The sequence below is a fragment of the Ursus maritimus genome, unplaced genomic scaffold (assembly GCF_017311325.1).
Source record: "Ursus maritimus isolate PB19 unplaced genomic scaffold, ASM1731132v1 scaffold_36, whole genome shotgun sequence".
Taxonomy (NCBI): Eukaryota; Metazoa; Chordata; class Mammalia; order Carnivora; family Ursidae; genus Ursus; species Ursus maritimus.
In genome coordinates, this window is record NW_024426230.1 from 309,507 (window position 1) to 324,158 (window position 14,652).

At 40.0% G+C, this 14,652-nt stretch overlaps 1 protein-coding gene across 1 annotated transcript in view; it reads right to left on the minus strand.

The window, feature by feature from the left end:
- RPGRIP1 (RPGR interacting protein 1) overlaps window positions 1–14,268 on the minus strand; it is a 65,818-nt gene extending 51,550 nt beyond the window's left edge. The window contains exons 1-4 of the mRNA XM_008711129.2: window positions 14,250–14,268; window positions 4,213–4,345; window positions 1,546–1,811; window positions 313–403 (exon numbers count right to left, since the gene is read on the minus strand). Coding sequence (XP_008709351.2) covers window positions 313–403; window positions 1,546–1,811; window positions 4,213–4,345; window positions 14,250–14,268 — 509 coding nt within the window. The remainder of the gene's footprint in view (window positions 1–312; window positions 404–1,545; window positions 1,812–4,212; window positions 4,346–14,249) is intronic.
- Between the last annotated feature and the right edge of the window lie 384 nt (window positions 14,269–14,652).

Sequence of the window (14,652 nt, forward strand, 5' to 3'; positions counted from 1 at the left end):
TACAAAATACAGCTTTCAAGTGTCAAACAGAAATATAAATGAATTATGACCTGAAGGAGAAAAATAGAAGGGAAAGAGAGGGAATACCTTCAATGAAGAAAGGGCCTTTATTTGTCTTTCCTTCAAAGACAGAGAGATGCTTATTTTCCATTTTTAAGCAACGAAGTTGAAATTTGACCTACAGCTGACTTTCATCTTCTCCGATTATGCTGGGAAGACTTGAAAATGCCAACAATTCACTTGTTGCCTAAATGATGTACTTCCAATTAAAGCTGAAAGAGGAACGGTGCAGGATAAATGAAAAGAACTCACAGTTCACTGGGCGTTTCACCTCTGGTCTTCCCATCTGTCACATGGTCCTTGAATGTGGGAGGGGCTGTGTAGCTCGGCCTGTCACTGGGCCCTGAAAGTTCAGATAGAAGATGCAGACTCTGCAACAGATTTCTCCAGAACACCAAGTGCCAAACCTAGGGAGCCTTGAGACCTGGGGGAAATCCTCATAAAGACCGCTGATGCCGGAGGAGAGGTTCTCAGCCTTTACGCTTGCACAGACGTACAACTATAGACTCACTAAGCCAGCGGGACTACAATCTGCCAAGTACGGGAGTATAAATGGGAAGAAGAAAAGTGCAAAGAAGAAAGGGACTGCATGTCTAACTCTAAGGCATCTTTATCTCTGGTGCCTGGTATGGAACTGGTACTCAATAATGCTGAAGTCAAACTGAACTGAAACTTAAGACTTACTTAATTTTTCTACTTTTAGCTGTTTTTGCAAAGATTCATTTGGCTCCAGGAGGGAGTTTGAAAATACAGAACCATATGAAACAAATCTAACATTGAATCCCCAGGGTAAACACACCCCATTCGCATGGGGTGGGTAGGCTAGGTGAAGGAAATTTACACAAACCATTTTATTAAATTCACTGTTGGGTTTCCAGCAGCCAGAGACTGAGCCATTTGGAATACAGGAAGAAGAGAAATTGCAACTGCTCACTTACAGCTGGACTTCTAGGCCTGGACTTCAGGCATGGGCTTTAGACATCCCTGAACTGGTGGAATTGTATGCAAAGTTTTGACTGCGTGTATGTGCACTTTTCTTGGAAGGAGACCTAGCTTTGATCATGGCTTCAAAGGAGTCCACTTCCCCCCAAAAAGCGAAGAACCCCAGTTTTAGAGACCCTGCCACTTAGCCCAGGCTCCCATAGTCCCTGTAGAGGAACCTGTCTTAGGTCACTGCCACTCACACTGGAGTGGGACATGAACGTCACTTTTAATCTACTTTCTAGGCCTACTGCAGAACCGGACCAGCAAAATCCCTGTTTCACTTGTCTGATTCTTCCTCCACTGTACTTCACGCTGAACTGAGAATTTTGAACCTGACAAACCACCCAAGGACAAAAAGATTCTAGGGAGGTAGAAAGCACCGGGAACAAAAGGACAAAATGGGGCGGTGGGTGAAACAAAGCAGCGAAGAGGAAAATGTGGCTGACACATAAATCTTTCGCACTGTTTCAGCGCTGTTGGAAGCTTGGTTCTGAACCTCACCCCTCTTGCGTTTCTCGGGGGATGGTGCACCGGCGGTGCGGAGCTGTCTGTGTCCCGCGCGGAGCCGGGGCTGGCAGCATCGGGGAGCAGGGGGGCCGACACGCTGGAACTGCGGTTGCAGCCCATGCATCAGGGGGCGCTGGTGCTTAGCGGGGGCCTGCCACCACCCGGCATTCCGCCGCCGCCTTGCCGGCTGCTCTGCCTCGGCCGCCTCCGCCCTCGGGTCCCGGCCCGCCGCCCTCAGCCGGAGCAATGCTGTTCTCATCCTAGGAGCAAAAGTAGAGACGGTGGGAACAGCTCCTCCTTCTGTCAACTGTGTTACCATTTCTACAGTTGATTTGGTGGCACACAATCATGAACTGATCTGTGATACAAATTATCTACTGTGGTCTATTATTTGCACTTTAAAACATTAATTTTCTATGTCCAATTAACTCTTGGAGTGCAGGGACATTGTGGTGTCCATCTTTGTCCATTCTATTGCAATGATTACACCGTCTTAGTAAAAAATATTGGGGCACTTCTCAATATATTTATTTGTACATTTATTTTTAAATTATATGCATTTACTTCTGTCCTAATAAACTGTGGTCATGTTACAACATAAAAAGACTGATTTTTAAAGGGGAGATAATTAAATATAAGAAGAAATTTTAATATTTACTTCTCCCATCCCACTTGTCTGCACACCCCTGTATATGTGCCCAATTTTAAGGATTACTCCTCTATAGCCCTTAGTGTACACCCAGCCTTACTTATAGTGGATAATCAATCAGTCTGTCATCTTTTCTTTCTTTTTTTTTTTTAAGTAATCTCTACATCCAAGGTGGGGTTTGAACTCACAACCCCAAGATCAAGAATTGCATGCTCTACAGACTGAGCCAACCAGGCACCCCCACTACTTGTCATCTTGACCTAAAATCATGCTTTCAATCTTTGCCATCACATTCTGTGGTCCCCCTGCCTGTTCTGACATACTATCTATGTAGCTTTTGGCATGGCATTAACCTTTCGTGCTCAGTTTCCTCATCTATGAATAAAGATAAAAATAGCACTCGCCTCATTAGATTGTTATGAGGGTTAAATAAATTAATATACGTAGAGTGTTTAGAGCAGTGCTGTGTGTTGTAAGCACTGTAGGAGTTAGCTATTACTATATAACATTATATCCAGATAGAGAAATCAAGTCATGAAATATAGCCAGGTAATTTGCCCAAAGCCAGGGGGGTCAGGGGGATGGAATCTAATTTAGCCACTTAATATCTATAATCTCAAGTATTTTTTGGTTATCAATCAAGAAGCAAGATTTTTTGGCCTATGTGACCTTCTGCTTTCACCAGATTCTCGAGTTCTCCGCGATGCAAAACCACTCTGAAGAGTGCTGGCATACAATGGAAGCCTGTATCTGTATTTTTTTTTTTAAGTGGGCTCCATGCTGGGCCTGGAACCCAATGCAGGGCCTGAACTCAAACCCCAAGACCAAGACCCAAGCTAAGATGAAGAGTCGGACGCTTAACCAACTGAGCCACCCAGGTGCCCCTATATCCTGTAGATTCTAAATGAACCTCTGAACCACTCCTGGGGATTACCAGTGAGAAAGGAAAAAGTTGGTCTTGACATTGGGGAATTGATCTGACATAACTAGTTCCCAGTATTGTTCGAAGCGAGCCTGGTGCTCACGGCTAGGCCATGTTATTATCCTGTTGGACATAATCTCACAGGACAACACTATCAGGCAAGGCCACTGAGACCATGATAGAGTGATACTGAACAAGGCCGCTGCATAATTTTGTCTAAACAAAGACAAAAACAAAGTCACTATGCCACACACAAAATACCAAATATTTTCTTTTCCTGGTTAATGAGTGAGTGCTATTCTAACCAATTACAGCTTTAGCCTCACTCTAGTCTACCTCCCCTATAGATAAGATTTACTGAGAGATCAGGGCACCTGGGCAGCTCAGTTGGTTAGGTGTCTGACTTAGGCTCAGGTCATGAACTTGAGGGGGCCTGGACTCAGCAGGGCGTCTGCTTCTCCCTCTCCCTTTGCCCCTCCCCCAACTTGCGCATGCACTCGCCCCCACCCCCAGACAATAAATAAATGGAATCTTACAAAAAAAAAAAAATTACTGAGATATCCAAACGCAGAATTTTCCCTGCTTTCTAATGATATCAAATCTGGAGCAAACTCCTGTTACCTTAGACCCTCCCACAAATCACCCAACTGAAACTCAAATCCTGTAATAGATTTTTTCAACACTTTTACTGAGATGACTGTAGTTCCCCATGATGTGCATTTCTCTAGCTGTAATGAATAACAAACCGAACTTGCTCAAACTACAGCTATGTTCCTGCTAGTCTTTGGCTGGAAGACATTGACACCAATATCCTCAACACATGTCCTAGAGATAAAATCTGAACTTTCAGAACTCCCTTTCTTCCCATCTGATTATCTATCCACACTCCAGGTCCCCACCCGAGAGACCCACTTTTGAAAGCCAATGCTGTAAAGTCACTGTACATGGTATGATTTCAGAGTTAAGAGCTTTCAGTGCTGCCACTTGCTTGCTAGCTGTGACTTTAGGAAAATTACTTAATCCTTCTCTTACTTGCCCCTGTTCCCCTTTGCTTCCGAGCTTTTAAAGACTTAAGGAGAACACGAGGTACCTTTTGATCTCATCCTGTTGCCTCCAAGAAAGCTCCTTCACCAACATGTGTTCTTCACGAAGACGAAACAAGCTGTCCTCCAACTCTTCCCGGCTCATTCTGCTCAAGGGTGGTTGAGCTTTTATATTCTTACCTAAAGTCCCAGGAAAGGGTAAATAGGGATTATTTTTCCATGTAATTTTTTTTTTTAACCCATCAGGTCTCTCATCGCATCTTGTCCAAAAGGCTTCAATCTATCTTGATTCAAGTGTTCGAGAGAAAATTCAGGAAGGATGTGAAATGTGTGCTAATGGATCTCTTTATCTTACATATCATTCCTGGATATGGAATATCATTCCATATTGTTCCAGCATAAGGTATGACTCAACGTCCTATCTAGAAAGTACATTCTCTCTTGTTTTAATTTAAATTTGATTAATTAACATATATTACTGGTTTCAGAGGTACAGGTCTATGATTCATCAGTCTTGTATAATACCCAATGCTCATTACATCACATGCCCTCAATGTCCACCACCCAGTTACCCCATCCCTCCACCCCCCTCCCCTCCAGCAACCCTCAGTCTGTTTCCTATGATTAAGAGTCTTAGAAAGTACATTCTCTTTATAAAAATATCAAATAGAGCTGTCTACTTAATTTTTCTTTTTAATTACTCTTCTGTTTTTTCTCCTTACCAAATAATGTGGACCTAGACAAAGACTGTGCCCAAAACCATCTTCAAACTCTTGCTAAGGAAAAAGGATAGAAAGCTTGCTTGATTAGCAAGAGTCATCTCATTTGTTTTTGTGGTCTGGGAACGTGTCCCCAAAGTTGCCTCCTGGACATAGAGCATCTGCTTGGTCTAAGGGTGTGAGTGTTCACTGGCCCAGAGTCAGCTCTGATCTCATGGGAAAGATCCTAAAACTCCAGCACTCAAAATATAGCTCCTTTTCTGGGGCGCCTGGGTGGCACAGCGGTTAAGCGTCTGCCTTTGGCTCAGGGCGTGATCCCGGCGTTATGGGATCGAGCCCCACATCAGGCTCTTCCGCTGTGAGCCTGCTTCTTCCTCTCCCACTCCCCCTGCTTGTGTTCCCTCTCTCACTGGCTGTTTCTATCTATGTCAAATAAATAAATAAAATCTTTAAAAAAATATATAGCTCCTTTTCTGGAAGAAAGAGCTCAAAACTTTAGTTTCAGAAGCAGTCACCACTATCACCTCTCCGGTCTAGCCTTTGGAAATGATAAATTTTTTTAAAAAACAGCTTTATTGAAGTATAATTGGTATATAATTGGCACTGAATATATTTAAAGTATAAAATTTGGTTAACTTTGACATATGTATATAACAGTGAAACCATCACAATTAAGATTTAACATATCCATCATTGCCAAGTTTCCTTGTGCCCCTTTGTGATCCATTCCTCTCCACCCCATCCTAACCCAATCCCACTTTAGTCCCCAGGCAACCACCGATATGGCATTATGTGGCTATAGTTTTGATTTTCTAGAATTTTATATAGATCAAATCATCCATTATGTACTCCTTTTATTTTTTATTTGGGGGGGTGGTTTGGCTTCTTTCACTCAGTATAATTATTTTGAGATTCATTCATGGTGTTTCTTATATCAATAGTTCCTTTTGATTGCTGGTAGCGTTTCACTGTATGGATATACCATAGTTTATTTATTCATTTACTGTTGGTGGGTATTTGAACTGTTGCCAGGTTTTGTCTGTTACAAATAGAACAGCTATGAAAATCTGTGTATAAGTCTTTGTGTGGACATGTTTTAATTTTTCTTGGGTAAATACACAGGAGTGAAATAGCTGGGTCATAAGATAGGTGTATGTTTAACTTTTTAAAAATCTGTCGAACTGTTTTCCAAATATATATATCTCACAATATATAATATTACATGTATTCTCTATTATTTCTCGGAACCACTTGAAAGTAAATTGTACACATGTCACATTACTTCTAAACACTTCATTGTATATTTCCTAAAAACAAGGACATAACCACAGTATAATTCTTTTTTTTTTTTTTAAAGATTTTATTTATTTATTCGACAGAGATAGAGACAGCCAGCGAGAGAGGGAACACAAGCAGGGGGAGTGGGAGAGGAAGAAGCAGGCTCACAGCGGAGGAGCCTGATGCGGGGCTCGATCCCATAACGCCGGGATCACGCCCTGAGCCGAAGGCAGACGCTTAACCGCTGTGCCACCCAGGCGCTCCCACACAGTATAATTCTAATTCCATTACTCCTTCTATGCTTATTAGTTGGAATTATACTATAAGGTAAAGATTTCTGTTTACTACACTTATTTGTTAATATATTTATTTACATCTATGCAATCTCATGGATTCCTATTTTATTCAATGGGTTATAATCCATCAATATCGTTATTCATTTTGAGATCCAAATTGTCCCAGATTCAGCCAGTGGGAGCCTTTTCAGCTGGTTCTGGTGTCTTTTTAAAATATCTCTATGAGTTTTTGAGAACTTCCACATTTTAAAAAGTATTTTATTTATTTATTTATTTATTTGACAGAAAGAGCACAAGGAGGGGGAGCAGCAGGCAGAGGGGTAAGGAGGCTCCCTGCTGAGCAGAGAGCCTGACATGGGGCTTGATCTTAGGACCCTGGGATCATGACCTGAGCCAAAGGCAGATACTTAGCCAACTGAGCCACCCAGGTGGCCGGAGATCTTCCATATTTTTTGACACAATAAGATGTTCTAGGCTCACCTTGTACTTTTCTTGCCCAAATGGCTGGTTCCTTTTAGTTGAGAATTATATTTAAAACTAAGATGTGTGTGGGGCACCTGGCTGGCTCGGTGGGTAAATCGTGCAGCTGTTGATCTCAGGGTTGTGAGTTCAAGCCCAATGTTGGGCATCAAGCCTACTTAAAGAAAAAACCAAAACCCAAACCAAAAAACTATAAGGTTGCCTAGCTGGCTCAGTCAGTAGAGCATGCCACTCTTGATTTTGGGGTCTTGAGTTCAAGTCCCACATTAGGTATAAAGCTGAATTAAAAACAACAACAACAATATTCAACATCACTAATGAAAAGATATTCAACATCACTAATAATCAGGGAAATGCAAATCAAAACCACAATGAAATATCAACTCACAACTGTCAGGATGGCTAATATCAAAAAAGACAATACCAAGTGTTGGCGCAGATGTGGAGAAAAAGGAACCCTCGTGCACTATTGGTAGGAACGTAAATTGGTGCAGCCACTGTGGAAAACAGTATGGAGTTTCCTCAAAAAAATTAAAAATGGAATTAGCATATGGTCCAGTAATTCAACTACTGGGTATTTATCCTAAAAACCCAAAAACACTAATTTGCAAAGATATATGCACCCATATGTTTACTTTGGCATTATTTAGAAGAGCCAAGATATGGAAGCAAGCCAAGATAGGTGAATAGATAAAGACGGTGTGGTATGAAAAAAGAAAAAAGAGAGAGGGAAACAAACCACAGAGACTCTTACAGATAGAGAACAAACTCAGGGGTGATGGAGGGAGGTGAGTGGGGGATGGGCTAGAGGGGTGATGGGTATTAAGGAGAGCACTTGATATGATAAGCACTGGGTATTATATGTAAGTGGTGAATTGCTCAGTTCTAGTCCTGAAACCAACACTGCACTGTATGTTAACTAACTGGAATTTAAATAAAAATTTGAAAAAAAAATTAACATTAAAAAAAGATGTGGTGTATATATATATGATGGAATATTACTCAGCCATAAAAAATAAGATCTTTCCATGTGTGACAACATGGGTGGGCCTAGAGAGCATTATGGTAGCTGAAATAAGTCAGATAAAGACAAATATAATAGGATTTCACTTATATGTGCAATCTAAAAAACAAATAAGGGGCACCTGGGTGGCTTAGTCAGTTAAGCCTCTCACTCTTGGTTTTGGCTCAGGTTATGATCTCGGGATCATGAGACTGAGCTCCACATTGGGCTCCATGCTCAGTGAGGAGTCTGCTTAAGATTCTCTCCCTCTCCCTCTGCCCCTCCCCCTGCTCATGCTCTCTCATTCTCAAATAATCATAGAAAAATAGATAAAAAATTAAAAAACAAACAAAAAGCAGAAACAAGCCCATAAATACAGAGAACGAATTGGTGGTTACCAGAGGGGAAGGGATAGAAGGATGGGCAAAATAGGGGAAGGGCAGGGGAGAAACAGGTTTCCAGTTATGGAATGAATAAGCCACAGGGATGAAAGTTACGACATAGTGAATATAGTCAATGGTGTTGTATAGTGACAGATGGTAGCTACACTTGGAATAGCATAAGAGTTCATGAATCACTATGTTGTACACCTGAAACTAATGTAACATTGTATGTCAACTATACTTCAATTAAAAAAAAAAAAGCTTCTCTTCTCCCAAAGCAAAATTTCCAAAATAAGTTCAAGATGGCTTAGAATGGGAGGAATAAAAAAGCTATAACTTCCAAACCAATGAACTTATAAAATAATGCAGCTAATTGCCAGACACACTTAGCTTAACAGGAAAGAAAGTATGATCACTAGAAATACAATTTTTAACATGACCATAAACCTTTATGAAAATCTTCATTTATAATAAGCCATTTACTTTTAGCTATTTCATAAGTAATAGGAAGAAAATATGACACAGTTTGTAATAAAACCTACACAAGTTTTTTTCCCCCCACAAAGTAAATATGTACATCCTTCATTTTGGCCACTTCTTCTGAAGAAATATTAAGTTATTTTGGGGTTTTGGTCATGTGGATGGCCTCAAAAGGGACTAGACTCTCTAGGTGGTTAGTTCCTGCACAGGGTTTTCTGTCACTAGTACTATGACTTTTCTGACTTTGAAAATTATCTCAGCCAGCTCACATTTCATGGAACAGGTAAAGCTTTGAGAAGCACAAAATCCCAAGCTGCGCACTGCTGAAGAGCATACTGGACACAGATTTTTCTTTTTTGGTTTTTCCCTTCTTTTTAAGTAAGTAAACTCTACATTCAATTTGGGGCCTCAACTCATGACCCCATGGTCAAGAGCTGCAGTCTCTGCCAACTCAGGAGCCAGGTGCCCCTAGATTTTTCATTTATTAAAATATTATGATCCATTTAGCATCAGCACCATTGAACAAGTTCTAGACATGTGGCTTTCATTACCTCCCAGTTTGTTTTTTTTTGTTTGTTTGTTTTGTTTTTTTTTTTTTAAAGATTTTATTTATTTATTCGACAGAGATAGAGACAGCCAGTGAGAGAGGGAACACAAGCAGGGGGAGTGGGAGAGGAAGAAGCAGGCTCATAGCAGAGGAGCCTGATGTGGGGCTCGATCCCATAACGCCAGGATCACGCCCTGAGCCGAAGGCAGACGCCCAACCGCTGTGCCACCCAGGCGCCCCCATTACCTCCCAGTTTGACTAGGTCCCACCATGGGTCCCTTTTTTTTTTTTTTAAAAAACATGTTTTATTGCTAATGTCTTATGCAAATGAAAACACAATCCAAAACTTATTGGATGTAGTTAACACAGAGATAACAGGGAAATTTATAGCTACAAATGCCTACCTTAAAAAAGAAGATCTCAAATCAACAACTAACTTTCACCCTGAGAAATTAGAAAAAGAAGAGGAAACTAAACCCAAAGCAAGCAGAAGGAAGGAAATAACAAAGATTAGAGCAGGAATAAATGAAACAGGAAGCAGGAAAACGATAGTGAAAATTAGCAAAACTAAAACTGGTTCTTTGAAAGATCAACAAAATTGACAAAACTTAAGCTAGATTGACTGAGATAAAAGAGAGAAGACTCAAATTACTAAAATCAGAAATGAACGAGGTGACATCACTACCAACCTTAAATAAAAAGAAGTATATGGGAATACAAAACACAACTGTAGGGGCGCCTGGGTGGCGCAGCGGTTAAGCGTCTGCCTTCGGCTCAGGTCGTGATCCCGGCATTGTGGGATTGAGCCCCACATCAGGCTCCTCCGCTATGAGCCTGCTTCTTCCTCTCCCACTCCCCCTGCTTGTGTTCCCTCTCTCTCTCTGGCTGTCTCTATCTCTTTCAAATAAATAATAAAAAAATAAAATCTTTAAAAAAAAAAAACAAAAAAACCCACAACTGTATGTCAACAAATTAGGTAACCTAGGTGGAAAAGACAATTTCCTAGAAAGACACAAATTACTAAGACTGACTCAAGAGGAAATGGAAAATCTTAACAGATTTATGAGACTGAATTTGTAATAAAACAATATCTCACAAAGAAAATCCCAAGCCCAGATGACTTCACTGATGAATTCTACCAAATATTTAAAGAATAACAGCAATCCTTCACAAAATCTTCCAAAAAAATAGAGGCAACACTTCCCAACTTATTACATGAGGCCAACACCAAAGATACCACAAGAAACTATAGATCACTATCTCTTATAACTATAGATAAAAAATTCTCAACAAAATAATAGCAAACTGAATTGAACAACAAATAAAAAGGTTTTTAACTATAATCAAATGGAAATTATCCCCAGAATACACCTTGGTTTAATATATGAAAATCAACCAATGTGGGATGCCCGAATGGCTTAGTCAGTTAAGTGCCTGACTCTTGATTTCTGCTCAGGTCATGATCTCAGGGTTGTGAGACTGAGCCCCAGCCCAGGTTCCGTGCTCAACACAGAGTCTGCTTGTCCCACCACCCAATGCTCACTCTCTCTCTCAAATAAACAAAATCTATTTATTTGAGAGAGAGAGAGAGAGAGAGAGTGCACATGAGTAGGGGGAGGGGCAGAGGGAGAGGGCGAAGCAGACTCCCCATTGAGCAGGGAGCCTGAGGCAGGACTCCATCCCAGGACATGAGATCATGACCTGAGCTGAAGGCAGACACTTAACTGACAGAGTCACCCAGGTGCCCTGAAATAAGTAAAATCTTAAAAAAAAGAAAAAAGAAAAAAAAAGGAAGACATCCCATGTTCATGGATTTCAAAACTTAATATTGATAAGATGCCAAGGTTTCCACAATTCATGTACAGATTCAATGCAGTCCCTATCAAAATTCCAGTTGGCTTTCCCCCCCATACACTGACAAGCTGATCCCTAAAGTTCATTTGGAAATGCAAGGAACCCAGAATAGCTAAAATAATCCTGACAAAGAACAAAGTAGGAGGATCCATACGTCCTGATTTCAAAACTTACTACAAAGCTACAATAATCAAGACAGCATAGTATTGATAAAGGATACATATACAGATCAATGGAATAAAACTGAGAGTCTGGAAGTAAACCCTCACATTTACAGTTAAATGCTTTCCAACAAGCATGCCAGGAAAATTCAGTAGGGAAANNNNCGTTCTTTCAACAAATGGTGCTGGGATACTAGATATACACACGCAAAAGAATGAAGTTGGATCCGGGGCACCTGGGTGGCTTAGTCGGTTAAGCCTCTCCCTTCAGCTCAGGTCATGATCCCGAGGTCCTGGGATCGAGCCCCATGTTGGGCTCCCTGCTCAGCAGGGAGCCTGCTTCTCCCTCTCTCTCTGCTTCTCCCCGGCACTGCTCGTGCTCTCCCTCCCTTGCTTACATTCTCTCTCAAATAAATAAATAAAATCTTAAAAAAAAAAAGAATGAAGTTGGATCCTTATCTCATAACATTTAAAAAATTAACTCAAAATGGATCACAGACTTAAATGTAAAAGCTAAAACTACAAGATTCTTAGAAGAAAACATAGAAGTAAACCTTTGTGACCTTGGATTAGGCAGTGTTAAATATGACACTGTGAAATTAGACATGAACCCAAAAGCACAAGTGACAAAAGAAAAAATGTATAAACTGGACTTCATCAGAATTAACTTTTGTGATTCAGAGAACACTATCACGAAAGTGAAAAGACAACCCACAGAATGGGAAAAATATTTGCAAATCATATATCTGAAAAGAGATTTGTATCCAAAATACATAAAGAACTCCTACAACCAACAATATAAAGACAAATAACTCAATCTAAAAACAGACAAAGGATCTAAAGAGACTTTTTTCCAAAGAAGCTATACAAGTGGCTGATAAAGACATGAAAGATGTTCAGTGTGATTATTCATTAGGGAAGTGCAAATCAAAACCACAAGAGAAATAGCAAATTTCTAAAAACCACACAAGATATCACTTCAATAAGAAATGAGGACATGAAAACACGGGGACTCTCATACATTGTTGGTAGGAACATAAAAGGGTACAACTGCTGTAAACATAGTTTGGCCATTCCCCAAAATGTTAAACATAGAGCTACCATATGATGCAACAATTCCACTTCTAGGTATATACCCAAGACAAAAGAAAACATATCCACACAAAACACTTGTACACAAACATTCACAGCAGCATTATTCATAATAGCCCCAAAGTGAAAACAACCCAAATGTCCACCACCTGATGAATATATAAACAAAATGTGATATACCCATACAATGAGATATTATTCATCAATAAAAAGGAATGAAGGTATCGATAAATGCTATAATATTGGATGAACTTTGAAAACACTATGACAAGTGAAAGAAGCCAGACTCACAAAAAAGCATATGTGATATGACTTCATTTACAAAGAATGTCCAGAATAGGCAAACTGATGGAGTCTGAAAACAGATAAATGATTATCAGGGACAGAATGTGGGCACAAGGGAAATGTCTGCTACAGGGCTTCTTTTTGGGGTAATTAAATGTTCTGAAAGGAGTGGGATAAATGCAAAAAACTGTGAATATAGTAAAAATTGCTGAATTATATGCTTTAAAAGAGTGAATTTTATGGCATGTAAGTGATGTCCCAATAAAACTGTTACGTATAATATAATGTATACAATATACATTACGTACATTATTATAAAAATGTTAGCACATACATCTCACACATATAAATGAAATAAAACATATATGGGCAGTTGAAGAAGAATAACAAAGTATACACAAACATACATATTAGCTTAAGAAACAGAACATTACTAGTACACAAAGAACCATCTCTAAGTTCCCACCCAACTATTCCCTTTTCCCCCCAGAAGTGACCACTATCTTAAATGTTCTATTACTACTAACTGCCTTATATTTCTTTATAATTTTATAAAGAAAATTAGATTTATTTTATTATAAAGAGAAAACATTTGTTATTTCATTGTATGAATATATATCAATGTGATTTCATTTACTGAACTATGGACATTTATGTTGTTTCCGTTTTTTGTCTTATGAATAACACTGCTAGGACCATTCTGGTAGATGTTTCCTAGGACACATACGCAAAAATTTCTGCAAATTTTTTACCCTGAAGTAAAATTGCATATTCAACTTTACTAGATAATGTCAAGTTTTTTTTCCAAAGTGACCTCCCCATTTATACACCCATGGGCAGTGCATAAAGCACCCTACCCTTGAAAAAATTTTATAGAAGTGAAATCAAGTAAAAATAGACTCAATAGTAACTATGATTGAGGGGTGGGAGAGTAGGAACAAAGTTAAAAAAATTATCTTAAGGTAAGCGTGGAAGAAGGTCTTGTGGGGCTGCACTCTTTGACCTTAAATTGCCCACCTTTGCTTAGTGAAAGTGAAGGGCTAATCACGTGGGTAGAGGAATGGACCACTCATTTGTTCTCAGCTTTCGTTGTGGTGGTGTTTAGCTTTACCTCCTAAATTCGCATAGTAAAACTTTTGTTGTAAGAATTTAGAAATAAAATGTCGAGAAGATCGAGGAAAAGAGCCGAGAGCAAAGCAGTCACTCTGAAGGCTGGCAAGATGCCCCACAATGACAGACTGAACCTTGTTTTGATTTTTTTTTTTTTAAAGATTTTATTTATTTATTTGACAGATATAGAGTCAGCCAGCGAGAGAGGGAACACAAGCAGGGGGAGTGGGAGAGGGAGAAGCAGGCTCACAGTGGAGGAGCCCGATGTGGGGCTCGATCCCACAATGCCAGGATCATGCCCTGAGCCGAAGGCAGACGCTTTAACCGCTGTGCCACCCAGGCGCCCCTGAACCTTGTTTTGATTTTAAAAGACTTCCATCTTCAGGCACAATTTACCTTTTGACACTGGTACCATCAGAGGTAATTGTCTATCTCTCAAATAGGTCCTTCGATGTGCTGTCCGCCGGAGAGGTGATGTCCTATCAGTTCCCAAGCTATAGGAGATCCCAGAGGACACTGAAATAAAGGCAAGTGCAGTCAATCACATGCAACTTTAGGATATCCTCTGCAGGCTGTACTTAAGTTGTACGTATGAATTTATCAACACTTTCTTGATTGTACATGATACACTAGCATTTTTTTGTGGTGGTGTTGACCACTCTTTACTAAAGAGTAAGACTAAGGAGTGCCTGGCCTGCTCAGTCAGTAGAGCATGTGGTCCTTGCTCTCGGGTTGTGAGTTCAAGCCCCACATTATGGGTAGAGATTACTTAAAATAAAATGAAAAAAAAATACTTTGG